Source organism: Amblyraja radiata, chromosome 11 (assembly GCF_010909765.2).
Source record: "Amblyraja radiata isolate CabotCenter1 chromosome 11, sAmbRad1.1.pri, whole genome shotgun sequence".
In the NCBI taxonomy this organism is placed as follows: Eukaryota; Metazoa; Chordata; class Chondrichthyes; order Rajiformes; family Rajidae; genus Amblyraja; species Amblyraja radiata.
In genome coordinates this window covers 38,282,589-38,310,515 of record NC_045966.1, presented here as the reverse complement: position 1 = coordinate 38,310,515, position 27,927 = coordinate 38,282,589, and the positions used below count along the sequence as shown (strand labels likewise).

Sequence of the window (27,927 nt, the reverse complement as noted above, 5' to 3'; positions counted from 1 at the left end):
CCACTGTTGTGGGTAAAGTGTTTAAGAAGGAACTGCAGATGCTGGAAAATCGAAGGTACACAAAAATGCTGGAGAAACTCAGCGGGTGCAGCAGCATCTATGGAGCGAAGGACCTATTTCCTTCGCTCCATAGATGCTGCTGCACCCGCTGAGTTTCTCCAGCATTTTTGTGTACCACTGTTGGGGGCAAAGATACTAGAGGAGGCTCCTCTATAATCTTTGGTTGTGGGTAAATTGGGCCGAAGGGCCTGTTTCCACACTGTATGTTGTTGGGGGGAGGGGAGGGGAGGGGCCCAGGTGTTTAACGCCTCCCGAGGGGCGGGGCCAGAGAAAGCACGTGATCACCCGCGGAGCCCCTGGGTGGACGGTTGTACCACGTGAGCGGAATTCAAACAGACGGCGGTTGGAGAAGTGAGCAGCGGCCCTGCATCATCAGTAGCGGTATCACCATCGCCACAGCAGCGTCGCCGTCGCACCGCCCGGAGAGCCGGCACCATGTCCTTCCCCAGGGCGCCGCTGAAACGTTTCAACGAGAGAATGGGTGAGGCCCGAGGTCGTCGCTACCTTAACTCCGACTGGTTCTAACCCCGGTCCGCCCCCCCCCTGACCTTGCACGCTGCTCTTGAGCACCACGGTTACTTATTTGTTTGATCCTGTCCTGATGAATGCAGCTCTGATGTTTCTTTCGCCCTTTTTCAGGTTGTGCCCCTGCACCGGGCCATTATGACGTTAAACAGGCGGAGGGGTCCAAGGGCCCAGTATCCTTTGAGAAAGCAAACCGATTTCGAAAACAAAAAGGTGTGTATTTAGTACTGGGTTGTTGGGTTATCACGAGTGTGTCGGGGAGACCTGCTATCATGAGGCATAGTCGTGACGGTACGAACACCAACACGGTAAGACTAAGAGGGTATACGATACGATAGAACTTTATCCCAGGAGGGACATTGGTCGGCCAACAGTTAAACACAACAAGATACATGAAATTAAAGTGACCAGTGGGAAGTATTTTTATTTATCTAAATATTTATACATCAGTATAGATCTGTTTAAATGCGAAAATGTTAAAACTAATCTATTCACAATAACCCCAAATCCCATTTGAATCAACTGAAAGGATGAAAAATAAATAAAATAACACAAAGCTAATATACTTTTTAATGAATGTTAGTGACCCCATTCAAATGTCTTGCACAATATTGAGTGACCGGATGGAATAAATCAAAGTGTACTCCTGTACTATGTACAAACAACACCTGTGGTCAGAATCAAACCGGGTCTGGCGCAGTTAAGTAGCAACTCTACTGCTGCACCACTGTGCAGCCTCAATTGTTGCATTCTTGTCGGTACAGATTATATCCCTACACAAATTGGTGTTAAATCAAGTTATTATCTGACACTGGACACTTGACGTGGAGTCGAGGAGCGATACAGCACAGAAACAGGCCCACCAAGTCTGTGCCAACCATCGACCAACCATTTACATGAATTAATTTTTAATGACATCAATTGGCTGAACTGAGCTTTCTACCAGATTTGGGATTGCAGTGCCTGTCTAGAATCTGCTGCTGTATGTTCTCTTGGGGATCAATTTTTAGCTCAGTTTAGTTTATTGTCACCTGTTCCAAGGTACAGTGGAAAGCTTTATTATGTGTTAACCAGCTAACGGCAAGACAATACATGATTACAATTGAGCCGTTTACAGTGTCCAGAAACCCGATAAGGCAATAGCGTTTAGTGCAAGTTAAAGCCGATAAAGTCTAATCAAAGGTAGTCCGAGGGTTCCCGATGAGGTTGATGGTAGCTCAGGACTGCTCTCTGGTTGCGGTAGTTTTAGTACTTTTCGTTTTAGAGATAGAGTGTGGAAACAGGCCCTACGGCCAACTGAATCCACACCGATCAGCGATCCCTGCACATTAACACAACCCTACACACACTAGGGACAATTTACACTTATTCCAAGCTAATGTACCTACATACCTGTATGTCTTTAGAGTGGGAGGAAACCGAAGATCTCAGAGAAAACCCACGTAGGTCACGGGGAAAACGTATAAACTCCGTACAGACAGAACCCGTAGACTGGATCGAACCCGGGTGTCTGGTGCTGCTCGCGATGTAAGGCAGCAACTCTACCGCTGTGCCGCCACGGTGGGATGGTTCAGTTGCCTGATAACAGCTTGGAAGAAACTCCCTGAATCTGGAGGTGTGTGTTTTCACACTTCTATACCATTTGCCCGTGGGAGAGAGACGAAGATGGAGTGGCCAGGGTGTAACTCGTCCTTGATAATGCTGCTGGCCTTGCCGAGGCAGTGTGGGGTATAAATGGAGTCAATGGAAGCGAGGTTGGTTTGTGGGATGGTCTGGACAGCGTTGATGATTTGTTGCAATTTCTTGCGGTCTTGGACAGAGCTGTTCTCAAACCACGCTCTGATGCATCCCGATAAAAATGTTTTCTAAGGAGCATCTGTAGAAGATGTTGGGGACATGCCAAACTTCCTAAGCCTTATTGGGAAATAGAGGTGTTTGTGTGCTGATCTGACATTTATAACTAGCGTTAAATTACTAAGCTGCTTAAAACAATGAGGTGCTATAAATCTTCATCCACCTATTTCTTTGCAATTATTTCAATTATGGAGTATTTGTTGCATGGCTGCTATGATTCCAAGTATTTATGCAATAGTTCAATTTTAGAATGATCCGTGATATATTTCCTTACATAATGTATTGATCATTTACTTTGTCATTGCATGCCATTAGTTTACCAGAGGTAGACAAAAGTGCTGGAAAAACTCAGCGGGTGCAGCAGCATCTGTGGAGCGAAGGAAATAGGCAACGTTTCGGGCCAAAACCCTTCTTCAGACTGATGTAGGGTGGGAGGGGCGGGGAGGAGAAAGGAAGAGGAGGAACCCGAGGGCTGAGGGAGAGCTGAGAAGGGGAGGAGACAGCAAGGGCTACCGGAAATTGGAGGTCAATGTTTATGCCGCGAGGGTGCAAACTGCCCAGGCGGAATATGAGGTGCTGCTCCTCCAATTTCCGGTGGTGCTCACTCTGGCCATGGAGGAAGCCCAGGACAGAAAGGTCGGATTCGGAATGGGAAGGGGAGTTGAAGTGCTGAGCCACCAGGAGATCAGGTTGGTTAATGCGGACCGAGCGGAGGTGTTCGGCAAAACGTCTCACCAATGTAGATCAGCTGACATCTAGAGCAACGGATGCAATAGATGAGGTTGGAGGAGATGCAGGTGAACCTCTGTCGCACCTGGAACGACTGCTTAGGTCCTTGAATGGAGTCGAGAGGGGAGGTAAAGCGACAAGTGTAGCATCTCTTGCGTTTGCCAGGGAAAGTGCCTGGGGAGGGGGTGGTGCGGGAGGGAAGGGAAGAATTGACCAGGGAGTTACGGAGGGAGCGGTCTTTGCGGAAAGCAGACGGGGGGGAGATGGGAAGATGTGGCGAGTGGTGGGGTCACGTTGGAGGTGGCGAAAATGACGGAGGACTATTTGTTGTATGTGACGGCTAGTGGGGTGAAAGGTGAGGACTAGGGGGACTCTGCCCTTGTTACGAGTGGGGGGACGGGGAGAGAGAGCAGTGTTACGGGGTATTGAAGAGACCCTGGTGAGAGCCTCATCTATAGTAGTGGAGGGGAACCCCTGTTCCCTGAAGAATTAGGACATTTCCGATGCCCTGGTGTGGAACACCTCATCCTGGGAGCAGATGCGGCGTAGACGGAGGAATTGGGAGTAGGGGATGGAGTCCTTACAGGAAGCAGGGTGGGAAGAAGTGTAGCCATGGGAGTCAGTGGGTTTATAGTGGATGTCGGTCAGGAATCTATCACCTGCGATGGAGATAGTGAGGTCAAGAAATGGTAGGGAAGTGTCGGAAATGGTCCAGGTGTATTTGAGTGCCGGGTGGAAGTTGGTGGTGAAGCGGATGAAGTCAGTCAGTTGTGTATTGGTGCAGGAGGTAGCACCAAAGCAATTGTCGATGTAGCGGAGGTAGAGGTCGGGGATGGGGCCCTGGTACGTCTCGAACAAGGATTGTTCGACGTACCCTACAAAGAGGCAGGCATAGCTGGGGCCCATGCGCATGCCCTTGTATTTGGAGGAAATGGGAGGAGTTCAATGAGAAGTTATTGAGGGTAAGGACCAACTAGGTTTTTATTCAGAGGAGAGTATATCAGTGGACGGGTATTGGTTGGTTCTCCGGTCGAGGAAGAACCGGAGGGCTTTGAGACCATCCTGGTGGGGGATGGAGGTGTAGAGTGACTGGACGTCCATGGTGAAGATGAGGGGATGGGGGCCTAGAGAATGGAATGCCCGGAGACGATGGAGAGTGTCTGAAGGTGTCTTTTTTTTTACCAGATATGGCGGGCCACTTTTTTATGATTAGTCAGAGACATATTTGAACAATCGAGTCAGGTTTAAGGCCATTTGGATATGGTCTGTCAGTACCAGTGTGTGAATAGAAAAATCCTTGCACAACCATCATACAATAGTAGCTATGAGCGATGGCGGGCATGTTAAATCTTTCGCAATAGATGAAATAGGAAAATAAATGTGACTGTTCATCAAAAATTGGTGTTGCATTTCCCTAAAGTATTATTCTGACAGGTTTTCATCGCTGTTTCTAGATGCAGGAGACCAAGTTGATCTTGATGTTGAGAAAGGACTGGTCTCACCAGCAAGCTCCAGGAAGAATCCCAACTGTACTGCAGTTAGTAAAATTGTTTTATTTGACTTACTTAAATTTAGAAGGTTTTCTAGCCTTGTACGTCACTGTTTTTTGTATTTTTGAACATGATATGGCCATCAGATTTTTAAACAAAATGTACTTTTTTTCTATTTTGTAGAATCTTTCATTTAAAATGATCATAGCTGTTCTCGTTGCTGCACCTCTGCTGCCTTAATGCTTTTACCTTGTGGAGAATGTGCTGCTATCCGATTGTTTTCTATTCTGCCTGGCCTGATGAACAATGAGCTTTGTGGTTCAAATGAACACTGTGGCAGTGTTGCTCAAAAAACCTTCAAGCAACAGTTGATGTTGTTGCCTGAGAAGGAAGAGCTTATAATTATGAGTAACGCCATCTGTGTAGGCTTTAGTTGACATTGGGATGGGTGAAATGAGTGATATCTCCTCTTGTGATTGAGAAAGTGTCAAGATAGCCAGCTCACTGTGGTAGTGTGTAGCTAGAGGCCACTGGATAGGTTATTCATGCAAATGTCATTGCTGGATAACTACAATCGCCCATTGCTACTGCTTCTCCATTTCTTCAAGGTTTGTACTCATGATGTCTGAGCTGTATCAAGACAGCACTAATGCTCCTAATGCAGGTTAATGCCAGAAGATCCTTGATACGATCAATGAGATTTTTGCTTCCAGTAATGAAAAGCTTCAAGGCCCTTCACTCTGCCTCCTGATGAGTTTGATATAACGATCTTCTACATAAGAGTAGGAGATGTTTATCTTGTCTATGTGTGGGCGGGTGTTGTGCTGGTCTCCTGTTTTTGAGTCCCTGATGTTCTATCACTTTTAATAATCGTACTGCTTTTTGAATTCCGTCTAGCCCGTTGGTCAAATGGATGCAACCTTGGCTCTAGAACACAAGAAGCAGAAAATGTTGGAACAAGAGGCAAGTAGACTTTTGCACAGTTTTGTAACTTCTTGTTGGTTATTTCCGGTGCATGGGATGAAGCTGTTTGGTGGCTGCGTTGTCGGTTTATGAAATGGAATTGCAGTTAAATGTTAAATCATTGTAACGGATGTTAAAGCTTGAGACTTTATTCTATATTAGAAATTTAACAGAAAGATTTATCATGAAGGCTGAAAATCTGAAACAACTAACTACTGAAAATATTCACAGGTCAGATGTATCTGTGAAGAGAATGGAGTTAATGTTTCGGGTCCAAAATCTTTTGTCGAATGCCTTGATCTGGGTATTTGCAGATATTTCTTTGTCTTTAGAATGCTGCAGTGGGTTCTATGGTTGTTTCAAGTGCCTTTCCTTGTTCTCCCCAGAAGCTGGGGTTGGGCATCTCTTGCAGTTACTACATTGGGTGGAAGATCAGCTCCAAGTCGGGTTGTACTTTTTTTTCTGTTCAATAGTTGTCAAGAGAGCTGACGATTTAACTTTGGTGTAATAAATATTCTTTACACTCTGTTGTTCTCTCATAAGCAGAGCTTGGAAGTCTTTTTTTTAGTCTGTAAAAGGCTATTTCCAGTATGTGGATAAGAAATGTATCGTATCTAAAAATAAACATTAATGCAGTGCCTTTTAATACAATATAATTCTTAGTAATTAAACTCGTCCAATGCAGATCCGGGGCCTGCTGCAACATCGAGGGGAACAGGATAAAAGGCTTCAGGCCCTGGAAGAAGAGCTGAAAAAGGTTGAAAGCAAACTGGCTGCAGCTGTGAGGGAGAAATCGTCCCTGACATCAAATGTTGCTACCTTGGAAAGACAGCTTTCGGAGTTCCATAAAGCCAATGAGTTACTCAAGGCAAAGGTATTGTTGTTAGCATCACTGATTCTTTCTCTTGACTGGACTTAAATTTGATACCGATTCTCTTAGCTCTTGCACTTACTCTATGTACTGGTTATCTAGAGTTTATTATACTTTCATGTTCAGTTGTGGTTCAGCACTAAGATTGCTTGATATGCAACATATTATGAGAAAGCTCCACACAGCTTGCTTATGAAAGGTTTTATGTTGTGATCCATCTGCAATTGTAAACATATTTTTGGTCCCAGGTAGGGCTGAACCTTAAACCTAGGTACTTGTCACTACTGGTAAATTATTAAATGTGGTTGCTTTTGATATCGGTATTTGACACTTCAGTTGCACTATTCAAAGGGAGACGTACACAAATGGAGTACAGTGGAGTTGATCAATGCTGCTTATTTAATGTGCATGACCAGTGATGACTAGTTGACATTGCTGTACATGTTTTTGTTTATGTGTAAGCACAGCTAGTGTAAATGTTTTATTTTCTTTCAGTGTTCTGATGATAGTAAGAAGAAGAAGATTAATGCTCTTTGCTTGGAATTGATTGAAGTGAAGAACAAGACTGATGCCAAGGATAAGGTATTGCCACTTTATTTGTTCTGGAGGAATGGAATCAAATATACTTTGCACCAAGGAAATGGGAGTCTTTTTTCTACTCTCATAAGGAATAGGAGTAGAATTAGGCCATTCAGCCCATCAAGTCTACTCTGCCATTCAATCATGGCTGATCAATCTCTCCCTCTTAACCCCATTCTCCTGATTTCTCCCCATAACCTCTGACACCTGTACTAATCAAGAATGTATCTATCTCTGCCTTAAATATATCCACAGCCTTTTATGGCAAAGAATTCCACAGATTCACCACCCACTGACTAAAGACATTTCTCTTCATCTCCTTCTTAAAAGGATGCCCTTTAATTCTGAGGCTATGACCTCTAGTGCTAGACTCTCCCACTAGTGGAAACATCGTCTCCAAATCCACTCGATCCAAGCTTTTCACTATTCTGTAAGTTTCAATGAGGTCCCCCCTCATTCTTCTCAACTCCAACGAGTACAGGACCAGTGCCGACAAACGCTCATTATACGTTAACCTGCTCATTCCTGGAATCATTCTCGACACTTGAGGCACAAAACAGCCATTAGCTGGCATGTGCAGCAGGCACAATAATGTACCGTTCCTTTGAGGGAGCTGCCTGTGCTTCTCTTCACCCCCTTTTTTCATTAAAAATCTAATTGGTATGATATATTTAATTGTTGATGGATGCGAGTGAGCTGTCACTGAAGCTCATTTCCTCACCTCTGGATGGCTACTTCTGCACTGAATGAGCTGATCCGCTGGCCCTTTTATCCTACAACCCCCCCTCAAAATTCTTCCTGAATTCAGAAGGCAGATAGTTAATTGAACTCTTACAAAGCATGACGAAGTCTAATACATCCTTTGTAAATCTGTTTTCTAATTCTTCAGGAGGAAGAAGTACTGAAGGTTTGATTTATCTGGGAACATACTAACACCACTCACAAATTATCGAGAATTTATTTCACTTGGCTTTAAAGGGCATCAGTGAAATCTTCTGCAGTTAAAATACCCCATCAGATTTATTATATTTTCTTTCCATCCCTTTTACTTAAATCCTTGCCTGTATTGTTTTTTTATCAAATTAATGACTGAGCCCAAGATCAGTTATAGGTTGAAAAAAAATTAAAGATTTAGATGTAACTTAGAATTGTTAAGGAATAGGAAGAAGATTTTTGTCCATTGAGTCTGCCTGTTCCAAGCTGAAAGTCAAATGTCCAATTCTCCTGCTTCATCCAGAGTCCTGCAAATTCATTCTTGAGTGTCATTAGCTGTGAAATCATTCTTTCTTTACCTTGTACACAATGTGTTGAGGAGGGAATGTGATGCACTGACAATAACCAAAAGTCCAACATCCGACTGTGCAGCCTGATACGCCTGGACTTTCTGGAATAATGAGCAACAACTCACACTTCACAGCTAGATTTGTTTTTAAACTGCATAAAACGTTCAGATTTTAATTCACCGATTCGCTCACTTCACATTTTGTACATTGACTAGATTGAAGCTTGGATTAATTGAAGTTTGATTTTTGGCTGTAAGGTGAGCGACAAAATAAGATGAGAGAGCAGAAAAGCTTTTGCCTCAAGTGTTCGGAGTTTGCAGGCCACCTGAGAAAAGGACAGAAGTCCCACATTTTAATAAAAATCAGTCACCACATTTTAATAAAAATCAGTCACCACATTTTAATGAAAAATACATGAGCTGCTGATTTTAGCCATCATTTGCAGTTTCTATTTTTTTTTTGCTTCAGCTAAATGAATCAGTGCAGTTGACTTTCTGAGGTCACTTTTCTCTCAAAAGTAATGTATTGTAGATTGTTTAATTGATTAGTAAAATTGTGATTAATATGTATTGGGCAAACACTCATTTTGAATCGATCATAACAAAATTGGGTGCACCAATATTGCATCTTATGGGTTACCTGTCCCAGCACGGAGGCATAACAATGCACAATTTCTCCACATCTTTGGAATGCTCTACCCTTCCCTGTTTGATGTTCTAGCTATTGTTCTATTACTTGTGGCTTCTGTGAAGTGCTGTATCATGTGATATAAACTTTGCTGTGCTATATCTGCTCAAATCCAATGCTGTAGGAGATTAATTACCTTCAGATTAGTTTGGAAAGTCAAGTGAAACTCTTGCAAGCTGACCAGGAAGCTTCCAAAGCCACAGTGGCTGCATTGCAAGAAAGAAACCGATCATTGGGCAAGTACTCAATCTTGTATAATTTTACATTGTTTGATATATGTAAAGTTTGTTCTTTAGTGGCAAGGACTTGTAAGGGCCTGTGGATTCTTGCGCCATTGTAATGAGCCTTCAGCTGGAGTTTTGAACTGATCTTCCTTATCATAGGCAGACTTAAAATTGCAAAGTCATTGTCCACACACCTCAAACTGATTTTAGAAAATGGAACTGTTTTGGAAGGGGCACAAATTTGCCTTTGTAAATCAAATGGAATGCAAGGGAAGTTTGATTGGGGTAGTCAAGGCATCCTTAGCTTTGACAGCAATTCCATCCATTCCTGTAAGTAAGGGAAGAACAGGTTTGATACTGTGATTAAAATCTTAGTTCCTAGTTTTATCATAATTCTGGATGTTCCTGTTGATTAAGTATACATTGTTCCAACAGAAGAGATGCACCAGGCAACAAAATTCCATAATGAAGATCTGGAAAAGGAAATGGACAAGTTCCATGGTAAATGATTGAGAAACATTACTGACTCAAACAACCTTAAGCAAGGCATTTTACTTCGCTAGTTTGATGTATGAAAAGTTATATACTTGCACTAAAATGAAAAGAAACTAAATATTTTCTTTGCTGGTTTTTGCTGGAGAGGCTAGACTAGCTTTTATGGGCCATTTTGTGCAAATACACTGGGCACAATGCCCAGTGTATTTGGGCACTGGGCACAATACAATGATGATCACCTTGAAATGTTACATTTCTCTTTTCTCCTTTCTCTTGTTTACATCTGTCTGTTGCACTTAACGATCTGCTTAGACAGCACGCAAAGCAGGTCTTTATCTCTACCTTAATACACATGACAATAAACAAATACAAATATAGATCATGTGCAGGCAGAAGGGCTTAGTTTAACTTGGCATAATGTTCTACACATCGTAGACTGACTGGCCTGTTCCTGTGCTGTTCTGTTCTATGTCTATATTTAAAAAGATGGTGGAGTTGGGTCTCTTGGTGGGGTGGGGAGCATTATGGTGGATAAGTATCCTTAAGTGGTCTAATTAATAAGACAACCAAAAAAAATGGAGTTGTGAATAAGAAGGAAGGTTGTCAAGAATATAGCAAAATATAGATATATTGGAAGCGTGGATGGAGAAATGACAGATGTCGGTAAGTACACACGTGGAAGATCAAATGCAAGAGCAAAGCATATAATTGATGACAGGTCTTTTGGGAGCATTGATGTACGGGGTGCGAGTCCATAACTGCCAGAAAATGATATACAAGTGTAAAGTTAGGAATGAAGGCATAAGGAATGTTTGGGACTTTATAAAAGTTGCCAGGTCATATTACAGTTGTGTAAAATTGTTGTTAGCCCACATTTGTAGTAGTATGGCCATTACAAGAAGGATATTGAGGCTTTGGAGAGAGTGTAGAAGAGATTTACTACAAAATGTTGACGAGAGTAAATCTGATACAAGGAGGGTTTGCATTGTTTTCTATAGAGTGCTGGAGGCCACGGTGGCAACATGAGAATATATAAAACCTATGCGAGTAACCCCATAAGGTTACTCAGTCTTTGTCCCAGGGTGGAAATGGCACATACTAAAAAACATGGGTTTAAGGTGAGACAGGAAAAGTTAAAACATTAGTGAGGTTTTTTTTTGTGTCGAGGTGGCTGGTGCCTGAAATGTGCTGCCAGTGGGAGTGGTGGAAGCAGATACACAACAATGTTCTTGATTAGCATCATGCAGACTTGGTGGTACCAAGAGCCTGTTCCCATGTTGTACGGTTATGTGCTTTCTTTTTGTACAGCTCTAACTGAGGAATTGCGTCAAGAGAATACAGTCCTGCAAGATTATTTGGAGAAAGCCAATGAAAAAATTCAGGTAATTCTGCAAAGCTTGAAAAACTTTGTACATGCTCATGGATAGGAGAGGGTTATGGCTACAAGCAGACAAACTGGACTTGCTTTGGTAGATACTTTGGCTGTTATTGGACGAATTGAACCAAAGGGCCTGCTTTCAAGTTGCATAACTCTAACTGTTTGCCTCTATTTTCTTATAATGTAACTGCTTTGAATTGAATCTGAGTTGGTAATATTCATGATCTAATGTCAGTAGTGACAGTTGGAAATCAATCAGCTATAAGTTGTGCATTGTCTTGGAGTTGTCTGTGTTTTTCATGTATGTAGCTGTCAGGATCACTATTTAGCAGTTGCATTTGAACTGAAGATGGTTTGCTTGAGGGATGGTTTATCCATCCCCCTGGACCGTTCTCTATGTCAGTGCTTTATTGAATCAACACAATTATGAGTGTTGCAAACCACTGGTTATAGAATGAAGGCAATTGGCAAAAGATCCAAAATGGAGAAAATCTTTCAGCACATGGTTATTGTAGCATTCAAAAGGGAATGGGATGTATAGGGAATGGTTACGGGAGGGGGTTAACAATTTCTTTTGAATTGTTAATACATTGTGTTCCTGATGACAGCCATTTTGTGATTCTGTGATCTCCTTGTAGGATCTTCAACTAAAATTGAGCTCTAACGTGAGTGAATATGAGAATAAATTACAGCTGATGTCCACTGACATGGAAGAAAAATGCATGGTAAGATTTGATAACTCTAGTTGTCGTATTCAAAGGTTAGATAGCATATGATTTATGAGGATCCAGTAACTGAGAAAGTAAACACACTCTTGCTATAATGACCACATCAGCCCATAGCTCTATAAAGGTTTGAGTATCTTGGCGAAATTCCCTGGAAGGTGGAATTGCAGACAGCCATCTGAAGTGATTAGAATTATCTTATCCATACTGCCTTGTGCCCATTTCCTTGGCCAAATTTAATCTGCGTCCTTTGCTTTGGTTGTGAGCTCCATTGACTCCATGTTCAAAAGCAAGAGGACAAAGCAACTATTGTTTAACATCTTAATTCACTGAGCAAGCGCTGTATCTGACTGGTTATGGCCATTCTGCAGCAGGATGAAGTTAATTTCTATTGTATGCTTGATCAGATAATCCTGACCGTTTACTACTTGTTAATAGTAGTGTTAACTTGTTAATAACTTCAATTTCAGGCTTCAACAGTCAAACAACAACAGACTGAGAAAGACCTAGGGGCCATGCAGGATCTTCTGAAGCAATCCACAGACGACATTGCTGATCTTCAGGAAAAACTGTATGTACATAGAGATGTTTTTTATGGAAGCTACCTGATCACTGACAGTGATCTGTTGTATTCATGCCTGTCTTTTACTCTGTGTCTTGATGGCCCTGTATGAAGGCTGAACATACAGAATGCTACTGGTTTGCTCTCCACACAGTCCTAATTTGTAATGGACAGTTCAGCGCCCAGTTTGCTTTTATTTTCCGTTGAAGCATTAGCACAGGCTCTTACTATTCCTTGTCTGTTACCTGATATTCACATTAGGGAATGGAGATGGGATTATACAGGATTGTAATGCCATTGGTGGAATGGTCAAATAAATATTGAAGTCTGTGCACAAACTTCCAATAAGAATGGGTGCCATTGGGGAAAGTCCATGGTGAGTGTAGTCATGGAATTGTAGAGCACCAGTTTCTTTACAGTTTCAACTAAAAGGTGTGAAATTTGCATTGCTCGTCTTACAGAAGAGTGAATCGCTGCAGTTTGAGTTGCGTGTTTGACTTGACTTGTCGATATGGCTTGATTTTAACTACTGTTGTATTACTTTAACATTGCCCAGAACTTTAATTGAAGAGCACAAACTGAAACTGGAGGAAGCCAAAATTGAAACTGAACTGAAACTCTCCTGCTGTTTGGAAGAACTCAGGTACTTGGGTATTGGGGCATGTTGGATGTGAATTTTGATTATTTTGTACTGGGATCGGAAATTAATGTTAAATTATAATTCTTGATAAACTAAAAGCAATTTATAATTAAGGTGCATATATCAATGGTGTATATTATTTGATGGCATAATTTTTCATCCTTCGTTCTACATGTGGAGAACAAACCTAAGATTGGTATTGGATTATTTTAACAAATAATTAACCAAAGCCTATAGATTTCTGTTTATTATTTTCAATTATATTACTTTTATGTAATACAAGTGTCCTAACACTTGTGTCGAAGTATCTGCCTAGGCACATATAAATTGAGCTTTATGATCAGATTATGGTTATTCTGTCGACTGTTCCTATGTACTCGACCTTCAGCTAGTCAGTGAGAGAGAGAAATTCACTTAACACTGGCAAAATTATTTTTTTTTAACCATCATATTCTTCTTTTGAAATTTGGCTGTAGTGATGAGCAACATTTCAGATAGTAATTGACAAATGGGTGTGATAAGGATTGACATTATCCATCTCACATTTAATGTATGTACTTACGAGTGAAGGTGTGGGTGTTTTATCACAATGTTGAGAGAAATTGCAGGTCTATAGATCTACATTTGATGCCACAGATACTACCCATCTGATTCTTGTCTTTGTGCCTTAGTTTTCTAACAGAATACATTGCACTTTGAAATACCTCAAGCAAATTAAATTTGAAATATTATTTTCAACTCCCTATATGCCAAAGTGTAATTTTTTCTAAATCCATTTTGGAATTGGTTTATTTTGATGTGAATTTAGCAATTTGGTATGAAATCATTTTAATTTAGATGGATATGCTACAGTGCAGAGTGTATAAAAAAAAAAACAACATTTCTTTCAGCCAAATAAAGATACAGTTTGAAGGTACTAAAGAAGAAATCAACCTGTCAGCAGAGCAGCTTGTTGAGAAGGAAAGGGAAACCATAAACCTCCAAAACTGTCTCAAGGAGAGGGAGGCGATTCACTGTGAGCAGATACAAGAAATAAATACAAAGTGTCAGCTTCTTGAACAGGAGAAAGGTATGTCTGGGCATTGAGGGTCAACAGTCCTAGCCATGGTTCAGTTTCTAATTGTGTCTAATGTGTTACTGGTGAGCACTAACATACAGAAGAAGCCACCCCATTTTGACAAGTCTGACAATTCTCTTGCAATGAAAACTTGACAAGTGGCCCCTTAACTAATGATTGGTTAGTGACGTTTAAAAAAAAAACTTGTATCTATTAAAATGGAATTTAATTTGTACTTAAGATTATTTTTCTGGAAATTTATAATAACAGGAATCATTCCATTTATGTTTTGATCATAGATGTTTGTGTTGCACAGTTTAATAGTGATGTGTATATATTGATGAATGAACTTGGTTGTCTGTTGTCTTGAGGACTGCTTGGTGTTATTATTAATGCTGCATCTGAATTATTTGATTGGTCAGACATTTCATTCTTGCCACTTTACACATGGCGACAGAAGTGGTCAAAAGATGTTTGGCCCAATGATGGCCAGCACAGCCATTGCACTGCCACTGGATGGGTACTGCTTCAAGCATGAGCCAATCGAGTCTGTCTTAAGATAGGACCAGACGTGATTCCGTAGATGTTGTTGCAGCTGGTCTGTATCTACTGTTAATTGCTGTCTACATATTAATGTTAAATATAAGGTGGTGGGTATATTGAACGAGCTTCCAGAGGAGGTAGTTGATATATATACACTATAACAGTTTATAAAAGACTTGGACAGGTACATGGACAGGAAAGATTTACGGGGATGGGGGCAAATGGGACTAGCTTGGCTTAGAGCAACTTGGTTGGTAAAGACGAGTTGGGCCAAACGGCCTGTTTCTGTGCTATATAACTATGACTGAGTCTATTAGGTTAACACGTTTTTGCAAAGGATTTAAACTTGAGAATATGGCAACTTTACAATTAACTTTTGTTCGTTGCAGAAAGAGTAGAGGCAGAATGCCGTGAGCTGGAGCAAAGTTTAACGAGAGAACTGGCTCTACTGAAGGAAAAGCTGGACAAAACGGAGCAAGATCTGCAGCAGAAACAAGATCTAATTTTCTCCATCACACAAGAAAAGGTATAAAACAAAAAATTGGAAAATTATATATCTACTTATGGAATTTACCACTGTAGTTTGTTTTCATGGTTTATTCTGAAATCCTACAGTCAGAATTATATTTGGCACTACTTTATTTTAATTAGTGTATCTGTTGCTTTGTACAGGATACTGAGGAAAGTGTGTGTCAGCCAGGAGCTCTTGCTCATTGATGGCAATGACTCCATAGGGAAGGGTGGATGGGATGGACCAACATCTTGAATAGTGTGAAGGCAGTTTAACTGGCTAATTGTTTGTGATTGGATTAGCTGTGGGGAAATATTTTTTTATTTCTTGTTCCTGGAAAGGTGTTATTTTTCACACGAGTTCTCCCTTTGCTGTAAAATGAACACGAGTTTAAAAGAACCGTTGGTGTTCTGGTAGGGATGTTTTCCCTGTTGGAATGTGTGGCTTTGGCCATTTACCTGGTTTATCATGGAACATTGGGTAGAGCATTGGCTGGTGGAATTTAATTTAAGTACAATGGTCAAATATACAATAAATGGTAGGCTGCTAGCAATGGTGATTGAATGGCGAGGGAGGTTCGAATCCATATGGACGAACCTCCAAGGTTCCTCTATTCACTCACCATTCCTAGTGCAACTTGGGTTGCGGTAAAAGTGCCAACACGGGTTGATAGAATGGTGATGAGGCAAGTGGCTTGCTTGCTATCAGAATCAACTGTTTTCTGTACGAAGACCTTAATTTAAAATAATATAGAGGGTTGTATAAGTTGAGAATTTATGTTTGCACTGATTAAACTCCAGACCTTGCTACTTGAAATGTTTGTGGAGAAATACTCCAGGTATTTAAAACCATTGGTGAAGTATCATAGGTGTCATATCCTATAGCCCATCGCTGTCTGCCATGGAAACAGCAGCCACATTCTCTGGTACCAAACTTCTGGTCCTGTATCTCCTATTGTTGCTTTGTAAATCTCGGATGGTCATCTTGTCCTGATTACTTTGTACTTGAATATTGACTTGACCCTTGCACTTTGTTCTGCAGGAATTTTCCGTTTCCATCCATGAGCAACTTTATGCCATCCATGGGGAGATGAGTAAGGAGAAACTGGTGTTGGAGGAAGAGCTGGAATGTGCATTGGATGAACTGGAACTGTTGCAGCTGAAGGAGGTGGAGGTAGAGAAGTTGGTTGGACAGCTGGAGGAAGAGAATGAAATGAAAACAAGACAGCTAGATAAATTGCAGGAAGAGTTGGATGGGTCAGTATGCTTCCTATGTGCCATTCTTTGCTGGATGAAGGGAAACGCTAAAGGGCCAAGCCACTATTTTACTATAGGAACAAAGCTATTAAGTCCAGTGCAAGAGAGAGGGTCTGAGGGTTTATATTGGTTCGGTGAGTTAATTGAAATACAATTCCTGTAAAACCATTATCAATCATATATTTCCACTGATTATACAACTTCCTACAGCCAAGATGATGTGCTTGTAGGTAGTTCTTGTAACGCCAAAATTCCTTGCAACTGACAATCTCCTATATTGACTGTAAATCCTGACTTTAGCACATTGTATCTAAACCGCTCCAGCTTCCTTTGGTTGTAGTTTGATCGTGTTCCTGTCAATTTGGAGTTTACTGTATAGTTTGAGTTTTTCTTTGCTCTCCATAGGAAAATTGCAGAACTGGGGAAGATCAATGAGATTCACAACAAAGCGGTCAATGAGTTACGCGAGGAACAGAGAAAAGCACTGCGGAAATTGGGAGATGTTGAAGCACAATTTGAAAGGTACGCTTGATCACGTGTAAATAATGGATCAACTAAATGTGTTAATGGTCTGATAAAACCCCAATGTGACAGCACACCACATGAGGTTTGCTCTTTTGCACCATGGCATTAGTTCCATACATAAATGTTGGTTGTGACTCCCCAAGGCCCAGAAAGATCTGACTGTTAGAGAGAGAAAGGAATATATTTCAGGGTGATAACCTTTGAATTAAAACTTCAGAGTTCTCTACACGGATGCTACCTGATTATTTGAGGATTTCCAATGTTTGTAGTATGTTTCCAGCATTTGTAGTAAGCTTCCAGCGTCAATTGTATATTACTGTTGTATCATTTAAACCACTTTCCTCCCAATGTCATAAATGCTTTTTGTCTTTGGAGGTGAGCATCCTCTACTACTAATTTGAAGATTATGTCCCAAAGTTGCAGTCCTCCCTCTGTAACATGTTAACTGTCCAAAACTGCTTTAGTTACAGACTTTCTGTAACTGTGGAGCTGAAATCTCGACAGGAGAGTAACACAACATTGGCCAAGGAGCTTGCGGAGTTCCAGAACCAGATCAAGGAACAGCAGCAGCAGCTGGCAGAGAGTCAACTCTCTAAAGACAAGGCAAAAGAGGAATATGCAAGGTATGTCGATGGCTGTTGCCCACATCGTGTTGATACAGCTCCCTGAAGGTTCCGCATTACACCAATTTAGCATTACACCTGCATCAGTCTGAAGAAGGGTTTTGGCCCGAAACATTGCCTATTTCCTTCGCTCCATAGATGCTGTCGCACCCGCTGACTTTCTCCAGCATTTTTGTCTACCTTCCATTAATAGTAAATAGTTTCTACAAATTCTGATATCAGTTTATAATTTGTGGCAATAACCTCACATGAACGTCATTGAACCAATTTTGCCTTGCACAGTTAAAAACTGCTTGATTCATTCCCTTAAAACAAAATTTCTTATTTCTTTAATGCTCTATTAAGTGACATAATTGTCTGAGCTTTTGTTCCATGTGTAGTATTTGAAATTAGAAATTATCTTGATCAGCCATTTCAGCACTTAATTGAAATAGTGTCTTGTAAATCCAGGAGGAAGTCTGAAATTCATTGCGAAGCTTGTTTTATCAGGAAGGGGTAGGGAACAAAATGCAAAAGAAACATCCTAATATGTGTAGGAATTCTCCAGTGATGTCAATGCTCTTTACGAGTTCAAATCTCCACAAGATCCCACAAGGATTTCCTGTCAGTGGGCCAGAATCCCTATCAAAGCACTACTTAATTCCATCACTATTCCTTCTCCACTCAACCACCCCGGAACTACCCTAAAGTCAAAATATTAAAAAATTAGAACTGAAGTGGGTATGAACTTCTCAGAGGATGGTGAATCCCTATAATTTTCTACCCAAAGCGTTGTGAAGATTAAATTGTTGCAGGTTAAGGAGAAAGAATGAGGCAATGATAGCGGAGAACTGCGGTCTGACGTTGAATGGTGGAGCAGGCTTGAAGGGTCTACTTGTTCTCATTAAAATCATGTAGGTCTAAGGGGTTTGCATTTCCATTTGCTGTTAATGTTTATCAACTGTTTTACAAGTGACTCCACAGTACAGTGATAAATATTAATAGTAAATGAAACTTGCTCCAAATTTGTTCTTTACTTTTGTATTCATTAAAGAATTAAAAGCCCAACTTTTTTTGTGATTCTCCTCTGACCTAACCCCAATCATTAATTGGATTGTGTTCTTCCTCACTCATCGCAAAGAATGCTGCTGGAAGTACAGATGAAGTTGGCTCAGAAGAAACCTGAACTTAAAAAGTTGGAGGAAACTTACAACCTGAAAGTAAATGAGTTGGAAAGAAAGCTGGAACAGGCTCTGGCATTCCAAGTCGAGAAACAAAGGTAAAGATAGCTCGTGTTATGTAATGTGCTGGAATCTCTGACATGAAAGGAATTGCTTTGTTTTATCTGCAGTCTATTATGATTCCAATGTGAATGGTTCACTGGTTTGTCTCGTCTTGACTAATTTACTGCAAGACAGAGTGCTGGAGGAACTCAGTGGGTCAGAGAGCAGCTGTGGAGGGAAATGGACAGATGGGACTCCAGACTGGAGAAGGGTCCCAACCCAAGATTTTGTTTGTTCATTTCTCTCCACAGGTGCTGGCTGGATAATTTTATTAGCTCCTTTCTTATTAAGAATTAAGATCAGAAGGCAATGGATTAGTGAAGGTATGAAGTTGGCTTTACTTATGGGTGGTCACCAACAAACGTCTCCTGCACCACCCATATTGAAGCAACGACCAAGAAAGCACACCAACGCCTCTACTTCCTTAAAAGGCTTAGGAAGTTCGGCATGTCCCCAACAACTCCCATCAACTTCTACAAAAACACCATAGAAAGCATTTTATCAGGATGCATCACAGCTTGGTTTGGGAACAGTTCCAGCCAAGACAACAAGAAATTGCAGCGAATTGCCCAGACAATCACAGAAACCAATCTCCCACAGCCCTCGGGCTCCTCCTCCTCCTTTTTCCTTTCTCCTCCTCCCACCCCCCCCATCAGTCTGAAGAAGGGTTTCGGCCCGAAACGTTGCCTATTTCCTTCGCTCCATAGATGCTGCTGCACCTGCTGAGTTTTTTCCAGCATTTTTGTGTACCTTCGATTTTCCAGCATATGCAGTTCCTTCTTAAACACTTTGTCTACTCCACTGCAAAAACTCCTCAAGGTATGCCTACTTTGAAGAAGTTCTCCTCTCTCCGGAGACAGTTTCACAACTGCCGTACCTCGGTACATGTGACAATAAACGAAACTGAACTGATGAAATTTGCTTTACTTGGAGCTTATAGTAACCATTACAAGGACAGGGAGTACAAAATGGAGACATGAGAGAGTGCAGATGTTGGAATTTTGAGCAAGCTGACCAGCCTTCTCCCCGTCATCAGTCTGAACAAGGGTCCAGACTCAAATTAATTAATGATATAGACACAAAATTGCCTGAAGAATAGATGCTGTGGTTTCATTAGTTTAAACACCAACTACTAATCAGGGGTAGTCACTAATTTAGTGTTCTGCTACTTGCTAGTTTTGCGAATAATGATTCAGTGATTATTAACAATGCAATATTTGTGGCTTTACATTTTGTTTTCCTTATGACACAAGGATGTTGCTTTGCCCATTGGATCTATGCTATCTGTGAGATATCCCACACCACGCTCAGGCACTTACCTCCCAGAAACTCACTTCTCCATAATGCCCATTAACCTGTTGATTCTCCTACCATCACAAGCACTAGCAGCTAATTTGCCAACCATCCAGCACATCTTGCTATCTCTAATCGGACTTATCTTGTACTAAATGCTGTACCCTTTATCTGTGCATTGTGGATGGCTTAATTGTAATCATGTATAGTCTTGTCTTTGACTGGATAGCATGCAAAAAAAAGTTTTTGCTGCACTTTGGTACACGTGACAATATTAAACTAAACTATCCTTTGGGATGTGGGTGGAAACTGGAGCACCCGAGCAGAGCATGCAAACTCAGCACAGATAACACTGGAAGTCAGGATAGAACCTGGGGTCACTGGAGTTGTATGGCAGCAGCACTACTCGCTGTGCCTTAGTTTGTTATTCCTCCAAATAATGGAGTCCTTTTGTATAGTAAATTGAGTTCCTTTTCCAAAAGATGGTTTTTGTTACAGGGGTGTAGCTGTGGAGGAGCATGTTCTTGCAGAACTAAAAGCTGAAGTACAGAAGTGGCAAGCTCTTTATGAAGAATTACACAACAAGGTCAAACCTTTCCAGGTACATGATCATCATCAAATTCTAATCCTGGCAAACAACTTATGGCTAAAGTTGAACAAACTTCCTTGTTTTTCTCTGGTACATCCAGAAGCTGAAGGGAGATTAAATAGAAGTTTATAACATTATGAAAGGCATAGAAAAGATAGATAGTCAGTATCTTTCTGATGAAAATGTTCTAGTATCTGGACAGATGAAAATGTTAATTACTAGAGGGGAGATTAAACTCAGAGGGGGAAAATTTTAAAGAGATGTGTAGGGCAAGTTTGTTTTACACACAGTAATGCATTACCAGGAATGGTAGTGGAAGCAGATGTAATAGTAGTATTTGGGAGGCTCTGAGAAGGGCACATGGATATGCAGGCAATGGAGGGATATGGATCATGTGCAGCCTGATGGGATTACTTTAGATTGGTATCATTGTCAGCGGTGGTTCTTGTGCTGTGCCATCTTCCAAGAGGAGGTGATCATTGCACATTGTTTTGGTTTCTGTTGCTACGTGTGGCGTCTATAGCTTGATCACGCATAACATGGAGTCCGAGATATACAGTGTATTCAGAAAGTATTCAGACACCTTCACTTTTCCCACATTTTGTTACAGCCTTATTTAAAAATGGATTTAATTCATTTGTTTTATCATCAATCTACACACAATACCCCAGAATGAAGAACTGAAAACGGGTGTTTAGAAATTTTTGCTAAGTAATTGAAAAGAAATAACTGAAATATCACATTTACATAAGTATTCAGACACTTTACTCAGTACTTTGTTGAGGTACCTTTGGCAGCGATTACAGCCTCTAGTCTCCTTGGGTATGACGCTACAAGCTTGGCACACCTGTATTTGGGTAATTTCTCCCATTCTTCTCTGCAGCTCCTCTCAAGCTCTGTCGGGTTGGATGGGGAGCGTCGATGCCCAGCTATTTTCAGGTCTTTCCAGAGATGTTCGATTGGGTTCAAGTCCGGGCGGGCTCTGTCTGGGCCACTCAAGGACATTCACAGACTTGTCACAAAGCCACTCCTGCGTTGTCTTTGCTGTATGCTTAGGGTCGTTGTCCTGTTGGAAGGTGAACCTCTCCGCCCGTCAGGTCCAGAACGCTCTGGAGCAGGTTTTCATCAAGGATCTCTCTGTACTTACCTCCGTTCATCTTTCCCTCGATCCTGACTAGTCTCCCAGTTCCTGTTGCTAATAAACATCCCCACGGCATGATGCTGCCACCACCATGTTTAACCGTAGGTATGGTATTGGCCAGGTGATGAGCGGTGCCTGGTTTCCTCCAGACGTGACACTTGGCATTCAGGCCAAAGAGTTCAATTTTGGTTTCATCAGACCAGAGAATCTTGTTTCTCATGGTCTGAGAGTCCTTTAGGTGCCTTTTGGCTTTTACTGAGGAGTGGCTTCCGTCTGGCCACTCTACCATAAAGGCCTGATCGGTGGACTGCTGCAGATATAGTTGTCCTTCTGGAAGGTTCTCCCATCTCTACAGAGGAACTCTGGAGCTCTGTTAGAGTGACCATCGGGTTCTTGGTCACCTCCCTGACCAAGGCCCTTCTCCCCCCGATTGCTCAGGTGGCCAGCTCTATGAAGAGTCCCGGTGGTTACAAAGTTCTTCCATTTAAGAATGACAGAGGTCACTGTGCTCTTCGGGACCTGCAATGCTGCAGAAATTGTTTTATACGCTCCCCCAGATCTGTGTCTCCACACAATCCTGTCTCAGAGGTCTACGGACAATTCCTTCGTCTTCATGGCTTGGTTTTTGCGCTGATGTGCACTGTCAACTGTGGGATCTTATATAGACAGGTGTGTGCCTTTATAAAATCGTGTCCGATCAATTTAATTTAACACTGGTGGACTTCAATCAAGTTGTAGAAACATCTCAAGGATAATCAATGGAAATAAGATGAACCTAAGCTCAATTTTGAGTGTCAGAGGGTCTGAATATTTATGTAAATGTGATATTTCAGTTATTTCTTTTTAATTACTTTGCAAACATTTCTAAACACCTGTTTTCGCTTCTTCATTCTGGGGTATTGTGTGTAGACTGATGATAAAAAAATATTTTAATCCATTTTAAAATAAGGTTGTAATGTAACAACATGTGGGATATGTGAAGGGGTCTGAATACTTTCTGAATGCATTGTACCACAAGATGTATCAATGACTGGTTCTGCAGAGAGTTGGTTGTGTTTAAATCTTAAAAGGACACTTAGTTGATATAAATAACAACTGTAAAGACTAATGACATTTAATGTGAGCAGGACCAACTGGACTCGTTTGAAAGGGAGAAGAATGCCGTCCTGAGTGAGCATGGGGCAACCCAGGAAGAGCTGAATAACCTGAGCACAGATTATGCCAAGCTGCTGGGCCATCAAAACCAGAAACAAAAGATAAAGCACGTGATGAAGCTGAAGCAGGAGAACGCGCAGCTAAAACAGGTAACTGTCCAATTGCAAATAGCATCAGCTTTCCTTTAAATCATACTGTCTCCATGTGGAGGGATCTTCTGATTCAGAGGGCCAGTTGAACCAAAATATTTCTCGTCCTAAACATAGCTGCTTTTTGTTTTTGCGGCATTGTAGAGGGATTGGGGTCTGAACCTTGGCAGTCCTTCACCCTAGTGCTAATGTTGTCTGGGCCAGAGTAGCATCATCCTGAAGATGTTTGACTGAGAGGGTCTAAGCCAAATCTGACTAAGGGTGAGAATAAAAGTGTTGAAACTCATTTCTTCAGCTGCGATAAGCTAACCCAACACAAAGCTGCAGTCTAGTTCTCTGATCTGACCATCTAAGCAGGAGTAAGTTACTTGAATCAAAGTAACTGTTGGGCTGTTGGCGTACTTCTCACTCGATAGAGCCCATGGCATCACTAGTCCAAGTGGAAGCAGTCCGCCCTTCTTCAGAACCAGACGGACAGCAAAGCTGGTAGATCCGCTGCCTCGCAGCGCCATAGACCCGGAGTGCAATCCTGACCTCAGGTGCTATCTGTGTGGAGTTTGCACGTTCTCCCTGTGACTGCTGACTGGCTCTGTACAATTTTGCAGAGGCCAATTAACCTATAAACCTGAATGTCTTTGGGATGTGGTAGGAAACCAGAGCACCCAGAGTAAACCCACGCTGTCACAGGGAGAACATGCAGTGTCCTATTGCAGCACTGTAGAGGTATGGGGTCTGAAGCCTTGGCAGGCCTTCACCCTAGTACTATTGCCTAGGCCTGAGTACAAACCCTCACAATCCTGACCTCTACCTGAAGGCTAACTGCAGGTACTACAATACCACTTTAGCCACATTCATTCTCGCAGCAGTGTATTTATTAACTGATGCAATTAGTCCTGGGTCTGATAAATACACTAGTGCACTGACCTGGCTATGGTTTCCTCCCTTTCCTGGAAATTCTGCACGTTTCCTGGATGGAAGTCATGGGGATGGTATTTTAGTGAGGTTAACTTTATGTAAATATATTTAATGGCAAAAGGTGCAGAGCCTGGGCATTAGTGTTTGCTCTGGTCACATGTACAGGAGATGACTAAATTACGAAGCCAACTATCCAGGGAGAAGGCTGAGAAGAAAAACCAAGAACCGCATGGCCAGAGCATCAAGGGCTTCGATCCAGCTAAAGCTTTCAAACATACTGCAAAGGAAAATGTGGTTCCAACCACGCCACTGAGAGAAGGTAACTCACTTTTGGGTGTTTCTACAGTGTTGATGAATTTGATTGTACTTTACTTTCCTGAATCATGGAGCATTTATGTACCAATTCTGCAGACCCGTGATCAGGGATGCGTTTCAGGTGATCGTTTGCAGAAGTTCTTCAGGGATAGCTAGTTGAGATTATGTTTGGGGGCAGCTATTGAAAGTTGGCAGATTGGTATGGGTAAAACACAATGCTGGAGTAACTTAGCGGGTTAGGCAGCATCTGTGGAGGACATGGATGGGTGATGTTTCAGGTCTGGACTCTTCAGACTGAAGAAGACCTGGAACAGTAGCAATCCAAGTCCTCCAGAGATGCTGCCAGACCCGCTGAGTTACTCCTGTACTTTGTGTTCTATATGCAAGATTCAGCACCTGCAATTCCTTGTGTCTGATGGATATGGGAATTGTGAGAGTATGTGGGTTCTGACACTAGGAAGCAAAGATCTTAGAGCAGAGCAAGATGGTCCACTCCTGTGAAATACAATGGACTGACGTGTAGTATGCACCAGAGCGTAACTTCCCCTATTTCAGTAAACCCCGTTCAGTTATGCATCTCGCAGTGTAATGAGCGTGGCGGGGGAACAGTTTATGTGTTTTTAAATGTTTTTTTACATTTTCTTTTTAAACGTCACATACCTTGTACAGGGAGGAACTGTAGATGCTGGTTTAAACTGAAGACAGACACAAATGGCTGGAGTAAATCAGTGGATCAGGCAGCATCTCTGGAGAGGAATGGGTAATATTTTGGGTCAACTTTTTCGATAGCTGCCATGACTCGTTTGATGTCATCCTTCGCCCTGCTCCTGGTCTTGGTCCGCACCGACCTGCCGGACATGCTGTGTGTGTGTGTGTGTTTGTTTGGCGGAGTCTGAGGGGAGAGGCGCTGGCACCAAGAGCGAGCGAACGCGCGGACAGGCGGACGAAAGCAATGATCATAGAGCCGAAAAGGTGACATTTCTTCAGACTGACAGTCAAGGGAAAGGTAAACGGGAGATATAGGCATATCTTCCATTCATTTGTCCTTAGAACCGCCTATATTTCTTTGTTCCTCTTTCCCCTGACTCAGTCTGAAGAAGGGTCTCGACCCGAAATGTCACCTATTCGGCTCTATGATCGTTGCTTTTGTCCGTCTGTCCGCACGTTCGCTCGCTCTTGGTGCCGGTACCTTCTCCCCTCAATCTCCGCCAAACAAACACACGGGCGCACACAGCATGTCCAGCAGATTGGTGGGGGCCGAGACCAGGAGCAGGGCGAAGGATGACATCAAACGGGTCATGGCAGCTATCGAAAAAGTACGGAAATGGTAAGGGGGAATTTTAAAAAAACATCCGAAGGAAATAGATGTTTAATTAAAAAAAGGGGGGCCGGCGATCACTCCATGTCCGTGTCGGAGGGAAGGGGAGGGGGAGGATGGTTTGAGTTCCTCTTTCCCTGACTAGTCTGAAGACGGGTCTCGACCCGAAATGTCACCTATTCCTTTGGTCCAGAAATGCCGTCCGACCCGCTGCATTTAGTGTCTATTCTTTAATCTCTCAGCCTGATATAGCAGAATCTCCCTGAATTAGCTTGACGCCATGACGGAAGCCGGTTACCGAAATGGCGATGAAGATTACCCATGCCCCTACTACTGCTTTTTTTTTTTAGCGGAGCGGACCATCTTGCTCCGCTATAAGACCTTTGGTGGGAAGAGCCTGAAGCTGACTACTGTGGTCTATCATGGAGGCTACCGTCAATTCATAGGCAATCGGGGATGGTAGTAAATGTTGGCAAAATGCCATCAACATGCATTGACCCTTTCTTTGTAAAGTTTCAAGATGGATACTTGGATAACTGAACAGAATCTAATGCATGAATTTTGATTTTGTAGGGAACATAAATGTACATTGAACACTGCACATCTGATGACCCGAGGTCTGATTCCAAGTATTCAGGCTGAGGATTCAAGTGGACTGAGATGCTGGTAATGGCTTGTGTTGAAGGAGACCACAAATGGATCATTATGCACCACAGGAAAAGATTTGCTCCGCAGATTTATTTTTCCATACGAGTTGAGCCTTGAATTTTAACTACATATTTAGTTATAAACTCCCTTTGGATTACATTAATTCAGAATTAACTTTATTATTATAATAATCGTACTCTGGTTTGCAAAAGACCGAATGTAGGTGTGATGTATTGTAAATATTTCTGTAGGGTTTCTGGTCAGTTGTCAATTAACGTCTGGGGGAAAATGGTTCTGGTTTTGCAAATATTTCTAAGGAATTACTTGCAAAATACTGTTGACAAAGATAGCAGGTGATTTAAAATTTAGAAGTTATTTCTATAGTCTCTCATGGTTCATAAGTACTTGTACAAAGGATTCATCTAAATAATTTAATGCTAAGCTGGATTGGGGTTGAATCCTAAATTGTAAACCTAACCATTTAGCAGTTCTGAGATGGTGTGGTAAATGCCTCATTTCTTCAGAACAGCCAAGTGAATATCATTGATGCACAGACTGAGACATCCAGTCTATGTGCACACTTCACCTATTGAAGTCCAAGATCTGTACTCAACTGTCGGCAAGATGTTGGTCCTTTCGCAATCCTATATTGTGTGAGGAAAACCTTTGTGTTGAGGCTTGGAGTGGGTACTTGTGTGAAGCGCTTGCTCTTGTATGTTATTCTCAATCATGTTCAAGTATCAACATTTTCAAGAAAGCCCCTCTGGATTTTTGTTCAGTGGGTAATTCTTGATTCAATACAGCCATCTTCATGCTCATACCTAGTCATGGTTTACAGTGTAATCCTACATCAAAGTCTGTGTGCATGCACATGCTTCTTGTGTATAGCTTGGAATGTGAGGTTCAATTTATCGGAAATGTTCACTCTTTTGATGATTTACTGTGAATATGTAACATGTAACATTACTATGTGCCAGTAATCAGAATGATACCCTTTACAAAAAGGTAGTTTAATTGAAGGTTCCTGCTGGACATTTTCTCCGTGGATATATATACGTTTCTTTACAAGAATTACTTCAAAACCTTGTAATACTAATAAAATTAATTAGCAACACTGATGACTTAAATCAAGGCTTGAAACATGAATAAAGATGCTTTTATGTGTGTTAAAAGGTGTTTGATAATTTCAGATAGAGCTCCTGATTTTCTTTACATCACGCTGTAGGTTCTGCTATAATATTACTGGATGACTGACAGCCTTGCCTGAACACTGGGCATGAGTATTGACATTGTGTGATGCATTTGTCATTTTCAATTTCTGAGGAAAGATGTGCACTAGGCTAACCATTTCTGGCCAAGTTTTGCAGGTCTGTGAACTGACTACATGTCCTCTTGGAACGATGTGTCAGTGTGGTTCTGTTGCTGTGCCAAGCAGCTAAAACCCTGGGCTATGTGAATTGAATGGGCTCTGACAGGAGTGTTTGGGGGTAAATATCTTTATTGGGATCTGGCATTATTGGTAAGGGTGGTATTTATGGGTGAGAGATAAACTGCTGCTTGAA

General features: G+C 41.8%; 1 protein-coding gene across 1 annotated transcript; it reads left to right on the top strand.

The window, feature by feature from the left end:
- The first annotated feature begins 391 nt into the window (after positions 1-391).
- On the top strand, positions 392-27,537 carry hmmr (hyaluronan mediated motility receptor). The gene is made up of 22 exons (XM_033029692.1): positions 392-541; positions 700-798; positions 4,623-4,705; positions 5,556-5,621; positions 6,307-6,495; positions 6,988-7,074; positions 9,166-9,277; positions 9,701-9,766; positions 11,069-11,142; positions 11,777-11,863; positions 12,334-12,434; positions 12,982-13,068; positions 13,956-14,134; positions 15,055-15,191; positions 16,218-16,432; positions 16,838-16,954; positions 17,422-17,580; positions 18,701-18,838; positions 20,634-20,736; positions 22,993-23,169; positions 24,250-24,403; positions 26,291-27,537. Exons 1-22 carry the CDS (start codon positions 496-498, stop codon positions 26,308-26,310), a joined length of 2,496 nt encoding a protein of 831 aa, XP_032885583.1. The 5' UTR covers positions 392-495; the 3' UTR covers positions 26,311-27,537.
- Positions 27,538-27,927: the final 390 nt, after the last annotated feature.